The sequence below is a fragment of the Pteropus medius genome, unplaced genomic scaffold (assembly GCF_902729225.1).
Source record: "Pteropus medius unplaced genomic scaffold, Ma_sr-lr_union100, whole genome shotgun sequence".
NCBI classification, from domain to species: domain Eukaryota; kingdom Metazoa; phylum Chordata; class Mammalia; order Chiroptera; family Pteropodidae; genus Pteropus; species Pteropus medius.
In genome coordinates, this window is record NW_024349801.1 from 8,127,915 (window position 1) to 8,146,685 (window position 18,771).

An 18,771-nucleotide genomic window follows, 5' to 3' on the forward strand; every position below is an offset into this window, starting at 1 on the left:
AATTTTTAGAAAAATTAAATTAAAAAGACATATGAAATACAGGCTCCGATTATTTTGTCATTAGAGTCAATGAACATAAAATTACTGTCAAATTGCTACAAGAGTTTCTAAACTCTTATTCTTGATATATTATTGTGGACAGGTAACAATTCACAGACCATGACCAGTCTACAGAGGACATCTCAGTAGGCTGGATGACCATCTATCTGTCAAGAAAATAGTGAAAGTTAATCCTTCTCTAGTCCTTTCCAATCTTAGATAGTAAGAGTCACTCAAATCTATTGTGAAACAATCTTGTTTCATACCTATTGCCATTGTTACTTCCTTCTTTCATTTCTTAGTCACCATCCCTTTCTCATTTAATAACCTCATAAACTTGTTTTGTCCTGCCTTTTTTCTTCATTTTTTCCCCAGCTCCCCAACTAAATCTCTGTATCCCTTTAGTTTTTGTTCCATTCTGCTTTACATTGCTTTCCTTCAGTAAATACCCTAACATTTATACCATAATTTTTCCAATATCTACCAATTAACATTTATTACTCCTCTAGTCCAACATTTTATCCACAACTTTCCCTTTTTTATTTAGAATTTTCTCACCTTGCACATCATTCCTATCTCCTCTACCACATATTACTGAGAATTCAATGAACTGAACTGAATGAATTAATAAATTTATATAAGCTAAGCAAAAGGGTCAATAACTAGTGGTTTTGTTTCTAAAATCAGTCCATATGTAACAGGAAGTAAATCAAGTATTCTTTTCTATGTTTTCCAGTTCTGTTCCAGGAAGCAACAAGATTATATGCAAATTTACTGGAAGTCACAGTATCTTTATTTTTCATTACGTGATGTCGATTTACAAACTCTCTCCTAAAAAATACAGCAGTCTTAAAATGTCACTTTGAGAATTTCCTAACACTCTTTGAAAAAACTAGAAATAATTGGGAGTATGATAAAATTGGGCCTCAAGTATTCAGATATAAATATCCATGCCTGTCACATTCTTCCCCAATTTCTGTTTCTAGGGCAAGACTTTCACCCTCTCTGCCCGTTTTCTCATTTGTAAAAAGTCGAGGTTAAATGAGGTGATTTGAGAACTCTCCCATCCCTGAACATTTCTGGACTAACCTGCTAAAACAGGCTTACTGCAGAGATGGCTTTGGAAACACATCCTGTTGAGTCCTAAAAGATGAATCCAGCTAACTCAACCAGTTATCTAGGATTTATAATATGCCTTCTGTGGGCCATGCAGTGTGTTTATTTTTCCTCCAATCACTTATCTTCTGGGCAAGCATTTATTTTCTGTTCTATTAACTTTGAACACAAGTGAAACAAAATCAATTTTTCTTTTCCCTGACAACATTAGAAAGAGATTTTAGAAGAAAAAAGTTGTTGGCTGCTAGCTAATAAAGAACTTTATTCAGTTTTACATCCACGAAAGAAAGAAGTCTACAACTTTTAAATAAGTATGACAGAGCCAAAGTACTATGTTGGTTATATACACAGTCCTCTTCTTACTGGCTTCCAGTTGCTGAAAAAGTTCGATGTGTCTAAATGCTATAACAAACAACTCAGATAATCAGGTCCTCCTCTTCCAAGAATCATAACAGACATTACTGAATAGGTTTTGATTTAACAGTGACAGAATAAGTCTAGGTGACTTTTCTTCCCCTCTAATGCAAAAGCTAGTCTCCAAGAAAAGCAAGAAAACATACCCAAATATAAAGCAAGAGAATGTAATGTTCAAGAAGTCATGATTTACAGAAATTCTGGAGTGATTCATGGCATTACTTGTATGGTTTCAAATGATTCCTATCACCTCAAACCATGTAGCTACCAGACCGGTAGCGAAGTGCAGAGGGGCTTAGGCTCACAACTCCATTTGCCCTCTCAGGCCAAACTAATAATTTAAGTTCTTGTGGAAAGTCTGTATTACAGATGCTGGCCCCACTTGTCTTCATGATCTCCTAAAAACCTTATCAAAAATGAATTTTTAGGGCAGAAGGCTTTTAGGACAGTGAAACTACTGTTACCATGATACCATAATGGTGGATACATGTCATTATACATTTATCCAAAGCCACCAAGAGTGAATGCTAATGTAAACTATGAGCTTTGAGTGACAGCGATGTGTCAGTGTAGACCCATCGGCTGTAACAAAGGTGCCCTCTGGTGGGGTAATGTGGAGGTTATGCATGTGTGGGGGCAGGGAGTACAGGGGAAATCTCTGTGCCTTCCTTTCAATTTTGCTGTGAACCTTAAACTGCTTTAAAATATAAAGTCTACTTTTAAAAATGTATTTTTCAAGTCCCCTTTAACTTAATGGAAGTATAAATTTGCAGGTAATATTTCCCTCAACAGATGGTATTCTCTCATGACAAGGCATTTTATGGCCCACTTTTTTGTGAGTAGGAAATCAAGAACCTGCCTATCTCACTGTTCTGCTACCCGAGAATCCCAGCTTCACGGAAGAGCATTTACACAGATGTCTGGGACATGACCAGGGGCCCCGTAGGGAGGCCCGAGGAAACCCCTAGGCACACGGTGGAATGCGAACCAGGAGCCACAGACTCTAGGTAAGCTCCCCTCCCATGCCCCAGGACCTACACAGGCTAACTAATCACTGAGGTGCTTCTTCTCTAGGGCCAAGCAAAGTTAGGGGGGTAGTGAGAAGACACCACAAAAAGAACAGTCTGATGCTGCATGACTCATCTGGGATGGTCGCCGGCCTAATACTGGTACACTTAGAGCAGGAGGTGGAAAAGAAAAAGTAGAACTGGGATCACATTCTTCCTATTACGATTCTAAGAGTTGATCTTTATTTCAAGAGTGGCATTCTAATAGAGGTTCAATACCATTTCTTTTCCATCATTATTTCCTTTGATTTCCCTCTTCATTTCTCTCTGCTTCCAATTCTTTTTATCTAGAGAGATTATAATTTTCACTTACTGTCAAAACTTTTTCCTCACTTAGATCCTGGAATGACTCATAAGTTGAATGGGTTTTAACAGTAGCTCCCCAACCTGGCTTCCCCGAATCCTCTGGAGAGCTTTTATAGAAAAGCGGATCCCTGGGTCCCCTACCAGACCCACTAGGTTAGGTCCAAGACTATATTTAAAAAGTTCTCCAGTTGATTCTAATACATTCCCTCCTGGAATGTTCTGTCTCCCACTCCCGTAATCACCTGGTTTAACCCTTTGCTGACTTCAGGTCTCTGCTCCAATAACCCCTCTAAAGATCGGTCCAGGTACCACACTATCTAAAATAACACCCCCATCCCTTCCTTGCTTTATTTTTCTTCATAGAATTTATCACCATCTAATAAACTGCATTTGTTTAATGTCAACATCCATGAAAACAGGGACTTTTGTTCTGTTTACTGAACAGGCACTTGATAAATATGTATGAACTTGATGACAGCACATGGCCAGGGGGTTTTAATGCTGCAGTGTCAGTTTCTGAACAAAGTGGCCCAGAAACAAAATGAGCACAACTGTTTAGAAATGGCATTATTAACCAGAGGAACAGTTGTGAGCTTTCTTGCACTGCATCCTACTGGTTTGTCCACACTGAAGTGATATGTCACCCTGGCCCCCAATCCAGAGTGTGCTGTACAGTCAACAATTCAAGAACTGACTGTCAAATGGTCTACACTGCAAAGTTACCTAATCCATGATGCACTGATCCACCTTTGTGCTAAGGCCAACTGTAAACTGGACTCTACGGCTGGCTGGTAAGGAGGTTTGTAGTCTGTGAATGAGCCCAATTATCCAGTGCACCATTTCATTCTCTTTCACTGCCTTCCACTCACCTTAGCAGTGCACTGCATGGGAAAATTAGGAGTGATAAAGTGGTAGAAAAATACAAAGATTAGTTAAAGTTTCTGGAAAATCAAGGGTTTACCTTTCAGGTGTCATCCCACCAACCAACAGTGGTAATGAAGCTGAAGCAGATGATACAGAAACAACTCCAAAGATGCCACAGCCCTAGCCTTCCTTGACAAACTCTCTGCCCTCTGACCATGCAACGCAAGAGGATTCACAAAAAGTCTTCCATTTACCCCTTGATATCACATCATCCACTCTGAAGATAAAATATAGTACTTCATATTTTGATCTGCTCTGAGTAACCATGCCCAAATACATCAATATCTGGAATATAAGAACAGAAAGCATATGCCTTCGAGAGTCATGTGATTTGAACAAAGGGAAAATTTATCAGAGGGAAAACAACGTTTTCTGAAAAGAGAACATGGAAAGTACGAATTACATCTTAAGAAAGGGAACAGCTCAAGAAAACTTCTGCTGGGTATGTGTGTGTGTTTGGAGAGTAGGGAGTGGGGGGAGGCAGGACACACAGAATATCACAGAAACTATGGATATGTACAACTACAAGTGACATTAATTATACCTGACAGAAACACAGTAATCCCTGGAGGGAAAAATATGAAGTGTGACCAAATCAACAAAAACCATAGTGTTGGAAAAATGACTCTGTTCTGTGCAGCTAGTCCCTTTCACTGTTCCACACACAGTATTGAGTACTAGGGATGAACTCAGAAATTAGATCTCAACTAGCTGGTAGTCCCCACCTCTGAGGAACTGACAAACCATTACTTCTAGCCATTGGCTTCACGTCAGTCAAATGAAATGCTGCAGTCATTTCTAGGAGTTTGGGTTTCAACCCATTCATCTGAAGCCTCTAGCATTATTTCTGCTCTCTCGTGTCCGTTATGTTCCACAATAACTCCTTTCTTTCTGGCCTCCTGAAAGCCTGCTCTTCCCCTAGTAGTGCCTATCTTAGAAAATGGCACTATTTTCTACCCAGCTGCTTAAGCCTAAAATTTAGGAGTCCAATTAACAAATAACAGAAGGAATGAATGTTAACAAATGACAGAAGGAGTTACAAAGTGTAAGTGGACGCTAAACCTAGTGAGTGAAAGTTGACGAAGAATGGAATACAGGCATGCTTTACTCTCTTACAAATTGAAGGTAAGACCTTCCACAGCAAAAAGATTACGACTTGCTGAAGACTCATGATGGTTAGCATTTTTTAGCAGTAAAGTATTTTTTAATTAAGGTATGTACTTTTTTTAGACATAATGTTATTGCACACTTAATAAAGTGTAGTGCAAACATAACTTTTATATGCGCTGGAAAACCAGATAATCCATGTGACTCGCTTTATTCAGTCTATTGTGGTGATCTGGAAGCGAACCCTCAATATCTCTGAGGTATGCCTATATTTACATAATCTCAAAGTATCGCCCCACCCCATAATTTATTTAATTACGAAGAGTGGATTAACCTGGTGGACACCATCTTTAACCATGTGGTCAAACTAACATTACCAGTGTTTGGACAAAATAACACCCTGATATGGTGTTAATGAGAAGGGTTTGTTTAATTTCTTATGATCAGACTGAAGTTACGCATCGCTGGCAGGAACACTACAGGAGAGATTACATGCAATTCTCTGCATTGTATCAGGGAGAATGTGATGTGGGTATGTATCATTACTGGTGATGTTAATCTTGGCCACTTGGCTACGGTGATGTCTACTGGGTTCCTCCATGACAAAGTTATTAAAATAACTATTTTCCCTTTGTTATAAATATACTGGAGTAGATAATTTGAGATTATACAAATATCTTTTGCCTCAGACTTTAGCCCACTAATTATCCATTGATGGATCTTGCCTGCAACAATTATTACTATGCTGTTCAAATGATGATTTTCTATTCTCATATGCCTTCTACTTTTATTAACTGAAATTCTTCTGTAAGAAAGAGCTATCTCTTCCACCCCATTTATTTCTTTACTCATCTATTCATTTAGTCATTGCTAGACATACGGATATTTACTTTATTCTATGGATTATAGTGTGATGTTATTGTTATTCATTTTCTTGCTCAAATTATTGCAGCTTTGGCCATTGGGAGTTCTTTCAGGTTGGTTCCAATGTTCTTTCAAAAAGCCTCTATCTTCTTTTGAGCACCTTCTTACTTTCAGGCACAAAAGGCTCATGGTGTATTTTTCCTGCCCCAGAGCCTGAGTCAACCATGTCTGCAAAGACATTAGTTTTTAACATGATCTGATTACAGTCCTGAAACATCACTGTGGCAGCAGCAGTGTGGAAGACTGATGGGAACAGAGCATCGAGACAGACAGACCAATAGGAGATCCTGTCACAGTTCAGAACTAATAAAAGCTAGAACATGAATATCATCAGCAAGGTGAAGAGGAGACAGATTCCAGAGAGTTGAGAGGTCGAAATGACAGTTCTTGGCATCAACTGAATACTGAGGAGTGTAGGAGGAGATGGCACCCCTGAGGACTCCCAGGTTTTCCTGGGGACTCTGGCAGCATAATACCCAGCACAGGAAATGAAAGACAACCTACCTGGTGGCAGAGGGAACTGGTTCTGCCTGGGTGTAGGGTGGCCATGTAGTAGGTTGTCATATACATAGTCCTGGGGCTGCGGAAGGAGGATGAGGCAGAGGCATCTTTGCATTAGACGAGATTGTTGTGAAGAAAGTAGAGGGGGAGGACAGAATCTCGTGCCACATTGTGAATAGGGACAGAGAGACAGGAGAGTCTGAAGAGCAGACAGGGACAAAAGGTGTCAGGGAAGCCTGGAGAAATTGAGTGTCAAGAAAGTGACCAAGGGTGATAAATACAGCAGACAGGTCAAGTAAGGTAAACGCTTAAAAGTTTTCACTTGATTTGGTGATTATATTTAGCAAAATTTTACAGAACAGTTTTAACGGAGCGATAAGATAGAAGTCTAAGTGCAGAGTGAAGAAAAAAGCAGGAGGTGAGACCGTGGACAAGATAAACACGCTTCTTTCAGGAATTCTGCTTGCAAAGTAAAGGAAATTAATCATGCACTTGTTAGAAGAAGAGAGAGTTTGTTTGCTTTTAATAGATGCATTCACCCAACGGTTGCACATTTCCTACATGCCAGGCACCAGAAAAGCATGATGCTACGGGAAAGGAGCCAGAAGAGAAGGGAAAAAATAAAAGTACAGGAGAAGGACAAAGGTATACAACAGAGCAACATCCTAGACTAAGAAAAAGGAGAATATGGGTGGGACAGCTGGGGAGGGAGGGCCAGGGAGAATTAGCCTCGACTACCAATTCCTGCTCTATAAAAGAATGGTGTGCAAATCATCATTACATGACATTTAAACAGCATTAAAGATGATCGTCAAAATTTTTATGTCCAAATTTTAAAAAAAAGGTAATACTCTAGATCAACAGTCAGCAAACAACCACAGCCTGTTTCTGTATGACTTTTGAGCTAAAAATGGTTTTTATATTTGTAAAAGGTTGTTAAAATAAAAACAAAGAAGAATGTGTAACAGAGACCACATGTGGCCCGGAGAGTCTAAAATATGTCTGACCCTTTACCGAACAAGTTTGCTAAATCCTGCTCTAAATGTTTTTACAATAGCCAACATACAACTTTTTAAAATCCAGTCCAATGGAGAGGCAAAATAATAACTTTGAGAAAGCACCTGCAAAAGTGTCAGGGTAATGGTGATAAATCTGAGAAAAAACATCAGATACAAACTGTCAGTTCCATGTTTTTCTATTCAGGTATGATTTTTCAGATGCTATTTATTCTTCTATAACCTTGAGATGATAATGCATCTTCCTGGACAATAATCTGGTTTTACATAATAGCACAAATCTGTTCCTATCTTCAGAAACAGATAAACCTGGACACAGTCCCTAAAGTGGGTTTACTGGCACCCACAAAAAAATATAAAGGGAAAAAAAAAACAAAGTTTTTTTTCTAATTTATGTTAGAAGAAAAAAAAAACTGGAAATTAAAATGTCAAATATGGGAATGATGAAGCAAATTATATGGAACAGATATGATGTAATAACAAACAACCACTAAAAATAATTATCGGCATTATAGTGAGATATAAGAGATATGAAATGACTTCAAGTGAAAAGATGAACCATAAATACTACGCGCATATAGATTACAACTATAACGATATAGTAAGTATGCTATTCAGAACCAGAAATTAATTTAGGGTGATATAAATAATTAAACTCTCCTGTGATTTTCCATATTTTTGTGTGTAAAAAATAGATTCTTAAAACTTAAATCTAGTTCTTGTAATTTTGAAAGTAAAGCAGTCAATAAAATTTCTGTCTTAAAAGACAAGGTTTGAAAACACATGTTAAAAACTTTTAAGATGAGTTCAAAGACAGAATCATGATGCAGCAACTTGTGAAGCAAAAAATTCTTCTAGAATGAAACAAGTATGATTCCTTGTTCTGGTCACACCCTGACCTTTTGGAAATATACATAAAAGAAAGACATTCATGCCTCAACCTGTCAAACAGTTCCAGATTTTCTGCTAAGGTGCGATTTTTCGCATGCTATTTAAAAGAGGCTCCTTCTATAACCATAAGACCCCATACAAATGGTCATGTGAAGAGAAAGCCCCTTTGATTTGGGGGCACTTTCAAAGCAATTCAAATCAAGGTTTTAAGTGAAGGTTAAGAAACTGTTTCTTTTTTTTTTAGAAAAGCAGATAGTGAGAGTAGGGAAAAACAAAAGAACATAAAAAATAACAGCTACAGCTGAAACACACCCCCTTTCAGTTCCTTTTAATAAATGAGAGGCAGCTCCTGCGTAAGCTTCATTTGAGCATCTTTAAACTCAATCTTAAAACCACCTTTTTACTTCTGGCACCTTCTTAATTTATAATCAATCTACTATTATAAACTTCTCCAAACAACTTGAAGCTGAAAAATGCCTTCTAAAATGTTGTCAAGGGAATGAATACTTCTCAATGAATTCTTTAGTCATGTTGTAACAAAAGCTCCCTCACTGGAGCTGCTACTTCTGAATAAAGAATTTGGTCCTTTCTTCTCCCAGGTTTCTTGGCACCAGAAATAGACTCTGTTGGAGCTGACTGTGCCATCTGAAACAGTCCAAAGTGCAAACTCTCTTGTTGGTTAAACTCTGTTGTAAGGTGGTTGTATTTTGTCCCTCTCCCCCAGCTCCCAATACATATTCAGCTACACAGTAAAATGTTATAGCAAAAACATTAATCCTATTTGGAAGCAGTATGTATACAGTATCCTGTATTCTGATCTAGTTCTTCATTGGTACTTGCAGATTGCAGTCAACTCAACTCCCTTCCGTACAGATTTTCCACTAATGGATGTAGTGCCTCTGGCCCTAGAGATAAAAGATGAGGGCTTTAAAAGCACCAGCCTGTCTGTTCTATTTCTCCCTACTGAACAGAAGACTGGTATGGGCCACACTGAAGGTACACGCAATACACTAAAGAAGCCTGTGGGAGGGAGTAATTGCTTGGCAGAATGGGAAAAATGTTACAAAGGGATATTGGAGCCTAGTCCTGAAGGATGACTATGAATTAATCTGTGAGAAAAGAGCAGGAGGTCAAGAAAGGCAAGGACAAGAAACACACATATTCATAGACACATCAAGTACTCCTTAGAATGTTCAAGAAATAGAAGAGTATAATTAAGGTGTTTATACAGCAACATTACCTCAAATTCAATACATCAAAGACAGATTATCTTCCCTATTTTGCTTAAGCAGCCAGGTTCAAAACCAATTATCTATTCCTTCTTCTTCATCCTTAGTTCTCATATTCAAAGAGCAGCCAGTTGCTTCCCTCCCTAATCCTTGAAATCGGCCAGTGGACATCACCATGCTGTGCTAATCTGAATCAGTCAGCAGTTCCAGTCTCGTCCCCTTCCAGTCCTTAAACATACAACTAAGTTACCTTAAAGTAGAGTTCCATTCATGTTAATAGTACTATTCTTTAGTAAGTGAATAAAAATCTGTACTTTACAGAACCTTTCAAACTGTCCTGAATTTAATATTCCCAGTAAGTGATGATAAGCAGTGTTTGCTGGAAATAACGAGGAAGTGAAACTGCTCTCTCCTTGGTTTTTCCTCTTCCTCACGGGCAAGTCCTATTGCTAACATCTCTAATCCAGCCACTTCACTCCGACTCCACTGACAAACCCTTGTTCAAGGCATCCTTTTCTTTCTACACCTTTTCTTTCTTACACCCCAGCAATGTCTATCCATAACCCTTAAAATAAAACCTAAACTCTCTCCAGACAAACGTTAAGTTGCAAGATTTTTATGGGTCTCTTTCCCATACCCTGCCATGTCCCCAGCCAACTCCCAATACACATTCAGCAACTCAGAGAAATGTTACAGGGAAAGTTTAATCTCATTGGGGAGCAGTTTAAGTGCCAACCCAAACTCAGTGCTAACCTAAATTCACCCCTCTAACCCTCTGTCATGCCACTCTACCCACTGGTCATCGTCTCATCATGCTGGTGCTCTTCTGCTCCCAAGTGTGCCAACCTGTTCCTGTCTCCAGACCATAGCACTTCTGTTCCCTGTGGCTCCCCCACCCCAGCTCTGCTCTCCTTGAATCCTCCCCCTCCTCCAGATCTCAGTTTAAATGACACTTCCTCACAGTGTGTTCCCTTCACTCATCTACAGCAGCAACCGTGTCTACCCCTTACATCTCTATAATCAGACTTCTCCACTGTCTGCCTCCCCAGCTGGACTCTATGGACGCTGGAGCCCTGTCTGCCCAGTGCACGGCAGTGCAGCACATAAATGCTCAAAAAAGTTTAGTGAATGAACAAGCATATTAAGAAATCTTGACCAAGAATCTATGTTCTCTACTTCTAAAAAGTTGTTTCTGTAAATGTTAATTGGGGTTACTAATATAGTAGTGAAGGATCAGATGAGTCATTGAAATATATTTTAGAGCAGACTTTCAGAAGTGTCTACTCCAAAAACAAAGCAAATCTATTCTTTCCCCATTCTTAAAATTCAGATACCACCACACAATACTAGGATATACAGTATTGAAAAATTAAGTGAACATCAAAAATAATTTAAAAATTGTTAGTTTTATGTTTATTTCCTTTACTAGCCTCATAGAGATAGAAAAGACAAGTTGAGTGACTTAGGTCTCCACATACTCATTTCAGTTTTGACATTGTTTGTAGGAGATGACTGAATACACACTCCAATGGCAGCCAGCACGCAAGAAAGAAAGCAGAGCCTTGGAAGGCATAGTGTTCTGTAAACTACTGAAATGTAAGCTCCTTGTCTATCTCTCGTCACCACTGTCTCCCCAGCAGCTCCTGCTGCTGATACTGAGTTATGTCCTGTGTATTTGCTGAGTGAATGAAAACCTGTAATCAAGCCCCTAAATAGTTAATGCTAATTACATAAGGTCCCTTTATTGGGAACTGCATCTATGATGAATTAATACAGAGTATACTTCAATACTTTTAGATGATGCTAATTTCTGAACTGTAATTTATTAATGGTAAGCACAATCCCACCAGCATATGGGTTAAGGCAGTGATGACATTCCTAAAGAATGTGGCAACAGCTGTGACTGTGGGGAATATTTTCATAAACCCTTTTTCTATCAATAGGAAAGAAGATGGTAAACAAAAGAAGGATAGCAACTACTCTGTCCCTGCCCCGCTGCAGGAGGTGATGACAATGAGAATTTCACTCCCTCCTTGCCAACACTGGAGATTATCACTTTCAGGCAGAGCTCTGCTCACACAAGTCAGTACTGTTAAGAAGCCAGGCAAGAAAATAAATAAACAAGCGAGCAAGCAAGCAAACAAATCACACCCAAAGAGAAGCCTCTAGTCTGCTAGGGTAAGTCTACACTTCTCATGCTAGCTTTAGTGTAGAGAGACAAGCTGAATGTCTGTGAAAAGTTCTTCCTTTTACTAACCAAATGGGAGGTTATAAGATGAGGGGTTCAGCTGGCCTCCAATTCCATCCCTGAAGTAGAGGTGGGCTATGGCAGGGAGAGAACAGGAAACAATTATCAATGACCTTTCTTTCTAAGGATTCTTACTGCTCTTTACAATCCTACTTTCCAGTGAATGACTGTGCTCTACAAGTTAGAAGGGACTTATACCAACTTCACATCCTAAAGGTGAGGTTTCCTCCAGTTCAGGGACAGATTGATATAAAACTATGTTTTACAATATTTCTACTCATTTACCACATTAACATAAAAATCACGAGCATCAAATGGTCTTTAGAATTGTTCCTAAAAAGATACAGAACTACTCAGTAGCCGAGAGAATCACAAAATACCTATAAGCAAAAATATACATTTAAGGTTCTATAGCCAATAGCATATTAACTCTAAAAAGGAAAACATAGGACACTTTACTGCTCTATATTCCATTATTCAACAGTCTATTTTTAAAAACCAGTCCTTCCATCTTCCATTTATGATATACACTGCTTCTCAAAGCTTTATTGCTTGAAGGCAACCTCTCTTTTATCTAACAAAATATTTCACCAAGATCTTATTTTCCCTAAGTACTCTATTTTTCTAATATTTCTGAAGAGGAAAAATATAATTTATTCCCACAGAGAAATAGAAGCAGCAAGCGTTAGATCATCATTTTATGGCTAAGTTGCTCTTTGGCAATACTTAGGACGAGGACTTCACTCTGCTCTTCTGAGCACAGGGGTCAAGGGCCCTGGCTGAGCATTGGAGGGCATTTAGATGGAGAAACGACATGGACCCTCCATAGAGCTACAGCTGTCACCTTTACATGAGTCTTTGATTTCCCTCCCATTTTGGACTCATCATGTCTTAGGAGGCAAAGAACTCATGGGAAGCACTCAAATGCAAAGTTGCAACCATACCCTGCCACTTATCGCACCCACACCCCTGCTTCTCCACCCTTAACCTAGAATTCTAACTCACAAATCATTCACTTCTATAACAGTTTCAGTACACTAAATGACAGACCTGTATCCTTCAGAAGGATGATACAGCACCCCAAAAGAGCTCCCCTTACTCATAAGGCAAATGACTCCTTATTTGTCCTAATTATGTTTTCTTTATGGATTATAAATAGATTTTAAGCCTCACTTTGATATCATGAGACAAATTAATAAACAGTTTTAAACAACAGATTAAGGTGGTTTTATAATCTAGATGTTTAGTCTATATTATTCAAATCTAAATCCAAAGAACAGTGTTTCTATGAGGAAAAGCACTTTGTTTGACTCTCTAAATTATATAATAAAAATTACTCTAAGAACATTGAAGAGGACTTATAAGGGAAAATACAAATTGTAAAAAGAGGCAGAAATCTAAGGGCAAAGATAGAAGAGTGCGGATTTATCAATTAGTATTCGTTAAAGTAGGTTTTATTTCTATCACATTACTATTATACAAAATAATCCTCTGTAAAATTCTACAATAAATCCAAACATTCAATACTTTACTTTGTTACATTCACTAGTCTAACATGAATTTTATTGATTTGTTTCATCATTTGAAACCTTCCAAAAAACTCCAGAATTAGAGCATTCACTGCTACTAACAGTGGCAATTGCTGTCTTGTGTAAATAAACAAATAAATTTAAGCTGACATGAGTCATCTGTTAAATTTAGAGCTCCAACTTATAAGTGCTTAGTTTCCTTAGAAGCCTAGAGAAAATACTTCTTTGATCTTCTGAAACTGAACATATTTTAATATCACTTTTGAAAAACTCACATAAGAACAGGGTTTAATCAAACATGATTGGAAATACTGAAAAGGAAGAGAAGGAAAACATAGAGGGGGAAGAGAGGAAGGAAGAGAAAAAATCATTTTCAACCATGTGACTACAAGCCCTTCAGGATCTATTTCATCTTTTAAGCAGTTGTTAGAATGCCTTATAGCAGATGGATAAAAACAAACAAGGCCTAGATCCATTAAAAAACATTCAGGCCCAACTTATTTCCTTCCCAGGCTCAACTTATTTCCTTCCCATCACTATAAGAGCACAGCAGGAGACATGTATAGTCAATTTGATTTTTTAAATGCTCAGGTTTTCAGGAAGAGTCTCAGAACCTGGAGCTTCTACCTGAACTTGAACCTTTGAGCACTAAAAAACGTCACAGGCTAAAATTGCCATTCAAAATCTTTATAATAATCATTCAGGAGCTGCTATATACACAGATGACTATAAACTCACAGCACAAGAGGAAGAAAAGGGACTTGGAGACTAAGAGCATGCCCTTCACACAGCAGACAATACTAATGGATTTTGGTGCTCATAAACTATAGGGCGAATTTCAGGTACCCAAAGAGAGGATGATAGTTTCTATGTTACTATGAAAACTGGACTCCTACAGAGATCGTATTAGTCTCCTTAAGTAGTTTCATCAGCATCATCCACGAGTCAAATTTTATATTTAAATGGAAAACCAGGCTCATCAATAATTAGGCCTTGGAATACATCTGGATTAACAGCATAAAATATGTACTTGTTACAAAACAACTCTATAAGGATGAGTTTACATAGGAGAGTACCCAACCAAGTCCTGTATAACAAGGCAAAGGATTGCTTTAATGTCAATGTAAAACAAAACTTAAATAATACAATAAAGCTGTTAAGAACAAAAACAGATCCCTCCTCACAACATATACACACAAAGCAAAACAAAAATAGCATAGAGCGACATAATTTAGACTTACAGGGGCTTTGCTGTTCGTGTAGCCCAATCAACCTTTCTTTACACACGAGGAAACTAAGTCCCAGAAAAGGTGTCCAATGTGACCTAGGCTGGATTCTAGGCCCAATGTCTTCACTCAACCCTCACTAAAGAAGCTTTTTCTCAAAAAACGAGGAGGGGAAAACTGCCATTCTTATTGTTGACTGGTTCATCAAAGAATCCAAAAATCTTGGGACTCTTTCTCTCCAAACTAATATTCCAACAGATCCCCCCAAAAACTAAAATTCTCAAAAAATGAATACAGAACGAGGACATGTACAGAGCCACTATAATGTTACTGCAAAATCACACAGCAATTCATTTTCAAATCCTTTTCACATACATTACTCCACAAGATCCATAGCTCATGAGAGAAAGGAGTCTGAACTCCACATCAGACTATTGGGATTGTGCCAGAATCAGAAGAGCCTCAGACATGAAGCAAAGCAAACTTTGCAATATTCAGAAGAAAGGGAAATTTCCTGTAAGCCTCAGGGAACTTTTCCCAGAAGGTCCAGGGTTGCTGAGAAAGGAAAGATTCTGTGGGTCCTTACAGCCATGAATTCAATTTCAGCATTCTTAAAGGTTGTCAGCTGCATTAAGATTTAGTTTTACCAACAAAATAAAGGAAAAAGTGTCATTCAGGGATCAAAATGAGGAAAAATCCGGAAGAGGGAGTACTGAATTGAATGATGGACTACGGAAGGTGCCGCCTGCCTGCCTGCCTTTCTGTAACATCTGTATCCTAAGGCTGCATGACACATACTCTACACAACCTTCCTTCAGGTTATCATTAGAGATTTGTTACTTAAGTTGAGTTTTCTGGCTTTTTCCTTTTATACTATACCTTTGGTGTGGTATGATAGCTAAGACAATCAGAAGGAAAAACAAATGCTAAATCAAAGATAAAGCACAGGAAAAGATTAAATCAATAAGATAAAAGACTTTTCTATATTAAGTAGAAATTATGCCAAATGAGTTGCTTTAATTCTGTTTGACAAAGTTGGATTGGTTCCCTTTGTTGAGCAATATATAACATTGTTTCCAAATCACACTTAAGAGGCTTATGACAGTTAATAAAACTGGGCTAACTAAAGACATTAAATAGATTTTTATAAAACTTCAGACTATCAAACTTCTGAACATCCAATTCATATATTAACGATATCACAGGCCTCAATGCTTAAGCTTCAAAAAGGAAAGTAAGAAACATCAAATTACAGAACATACAAATTCACTGTTTCAATATAATTAAAGTTCTGTTCAAACAAACCATATATTATAAAAAAGTCCAGTTATCATTGGTATCAAAAATTACTAAACAGATTGTTTCTCACTAGTAATATGGATTAGTCAAATTACTTGTAAGTGGCCTTGAGATCGATAATTTTAAAAGACTACCCAAGAACGTTCTACCAATTCAATAGCCAAAAAAATCTTAAAGCAATTAGTTACTGAAAAAAGAAACACAAATTGACTGATTCGTAAAATGTCAAAAATATCTGCCCTACCTACTGCACAAGATGGTTGAAAATTTACATCAAAATGAGACAGTATGTCAAAGTACTTTAAAAAATTAGTATCATAACCTTGTAAGTAACTAATAAAGTTTACACAAAGAATAGTTAAATACGAGTAATGCTGTAATTTTGTATACGAGTAATGCTATAACTTTGTATGGTAAATGAGTAGGAGACAAGTTTCATTACTGTGGCATCTAATCTTAGTTCAACCATTAAGTATAAGTAACCTCATGGTAAGTCACTAATGTCCACTGAGCCCATTATCTTATTTGGAAAGTAATAGAATTGGACTAGAGGAGATCATAAGTCCCTTTGGCTCTCTTATTTTGATTAGCAATATTTCACACCTAAATTACTGTTATAAATAAGTAATATTTCACATTACTAAATATTCGCATTATGTGCCACCATGTCACAAGTGGATACCCCACCTTTCTTAATTCAGCAGATATAGCAGTGAATACTACCACCTTTACAGATCTATGTGCAGACCTGTGAAATGTTCAAAGCACTATTAAATATTCCTTCACAGGGTGGGTCAAAGATTAAATGAGAAGAAGATACATTTTATCTCTCATTTATAGTGAGTTGAAGCCAAGATCAAGTCACCTACCAGAACTCACAGCTGTAAGTATAAAAGATTGAAGGAAAAAGCAGGTCCTATGCTCTTCTCAATTAGGGATAACTGAGTATCTGAAATGGAAATGTAACAGAGCCAATCCTCTAATGCCCAATCTGTGGTGGTAGAAAGACAGGCAGTCACTCATTCAACACATTTGCTAAACCACCAGGCTCTATTTTTTCTGGCTGCCAGGGACACAATAATGAACAAAAGAAAAATCCCTGGCCTCACTGAGCTTACATTGTGGTTGGGGAAGATCAACAAAGTAAATAAGTAAAATATAGGGTGCATTATACTGGTAAATGCTGTGGAGAAAAATAAAGCATGAAAAGGGGATAGAGAGCATGTGTTTGGGATTTAAAATTTTCTTTTAAGTCGGCTGGATGCCACTTAAAGAATTACAACAATAATGCATTTGAGTAGTTTTCCTAAGCATTTCCCCAAACAGAGAACACTGGATACCGGGAAGTCTGTGGCCTGCTGATTCCAATTTGAGACTGATTGCTCAAACCTCTGAACTGCCAGCTATGAGCTGTCATATTGGCAATCAAATCCCCTAGTAAGGAAGACTCCCCCACAACACCTTTAAATCCACAAAGTGCAAATGGATTTACGAAAGAGAGAGCCAGGAGAAGTTACAAGAGCACTTGAACTGCTTCTGAGTTAGCACAAATGTCTCCCAATGCAAAGATTAAAACGTAGTTTGTGTGCTGAGTTCTGCTAGGACAGAACACTAAGGATGCAGTACACATCATTTTGCTCTTTCTAACCTGTCAATTTTAGTGACATTCTCTACTATTATTCTATACTTAACCAGCTTACTGTGCTGTTTTTCCAGCTTTTAGCATTTTTTTCTTTTATTAAAAGAGCAACCCAGTTTGCAAGAAAGTTGCTATAAGTTAACCGCCCTCTGCAAGATCTGATACACTTGGTTAAGCACTATCTTATCAACCTTTAATTGACCTGGTTAGTTGATATGGAAAATCAGGTTAAGCTATGTTTTACTGAAGTTTTAAAATGCCCTGAGTCGCTAAAACCTCCTGGTTCTTTAGTTGTAACCGCATCCTGAGAATTACACTGTCTTTTAAAATTCACTACAGCTTACTTCAACGTGTGTCTATAACGCACAGTCCTTTCAAAAGGAGTTCCCACAGGGAGTGGAAAAGACTCGTAAGACAAGAACTTTGGCCTTGGGGGGTCAGATCGCCTATTCTAAGATGCAGATCCAATAAGGTTTTCCCTCTGCCTACACTCGGGTGCAGGTTGTTTGTTTGGCTTCTCCGCAGGAGGGGCGCTTCCTGCCCCTGGTCGGGGCGACTATGCGTCGGTTTGGAGGCGAACAGCGGGCAAACTTCAGCCGGAATCCGCGGACTGGGCCCAGCCGAGGGGGCGGCTCTTCCCAGCTGCGGCCCCGCCCTGCTCGCGGGTGCAGGTCCCCCGGCCCGCCCAGGACTGCGCCTGGGGGAGTCTGGGGGCCTCCGGGGCTCGGAGGCCGCGGCGAGCGCCGGGCTGTGAGAATCCGAGAGAGGGCGGAGGACTGCGGCCCGGGTCCGGGGTCAACTCCACGAGGAGTGGGGGACCTGTCGGGGGCCTGTGGGGGGCCTGGCCTGGAGGTGGGCGAAGCCACAGGAGCTGTCATGGGGGCCCGCAGGAATGTCTGACGGGAGGGACTCCGCGCTGACCGGTGACCAGGGGGACCCCGGCAGCTGAGGGGTGGGGACAGGGACTCCAGTGCCCCGCCCGGCCCGCCCCGCCCCCAGGCTTCGGGCAACGCGGCCCCGCCCGGCCCCCTCCTCACCTGATGTACGGACTGGCCGCTGCCAGGATGTTCTTCTGCACCGGGATCTCCTCCCCGTCGAGGACCAGATGTGCGTCGCAGAAGCGGGACTCCTCGCGGAAAGAGCTGAGCGCTCGCAGCAGGCGCGCGGCATGCTGAGGGTCGGACACGGCACTGCCCTCGGCCATCGTGGTGCTGGCTAGTCAGCTAGTTCAACCGGCTCCAGACGCTGCCCCGCGGGACCCTTGGAGCGGTCCACGTCCGGCGCGCGCCCCGTCTG

The 18,771-nt window shown here is 39.4% G+C and overlaps 1 protein-coding gene across 1 annotated transcript in view; it reads right to left on the reverse strand.

Annotated features, from left to right (window-relative positions):
- Positions 1-18,763, reverse strand: part of GAN (gigaxonin) — a 46,049-nt gene extending 27,286 nt beyond the window's left edge. Inside the window, exon 1 of the mRNA XM_039888813.1 lies at positions 18,513-18,763. Coding sequence (XP_039744747.1) covers positions 18,513-18,679 — 167 coding nt within the window. The 5' untranslated portion in view covers positions 18,680-18,763. The remainder of the gene's footprint in view (positions 1-18,512) is intronic.
- Positions 18,764-18,771: the final 8 nt, after the last annotated feature.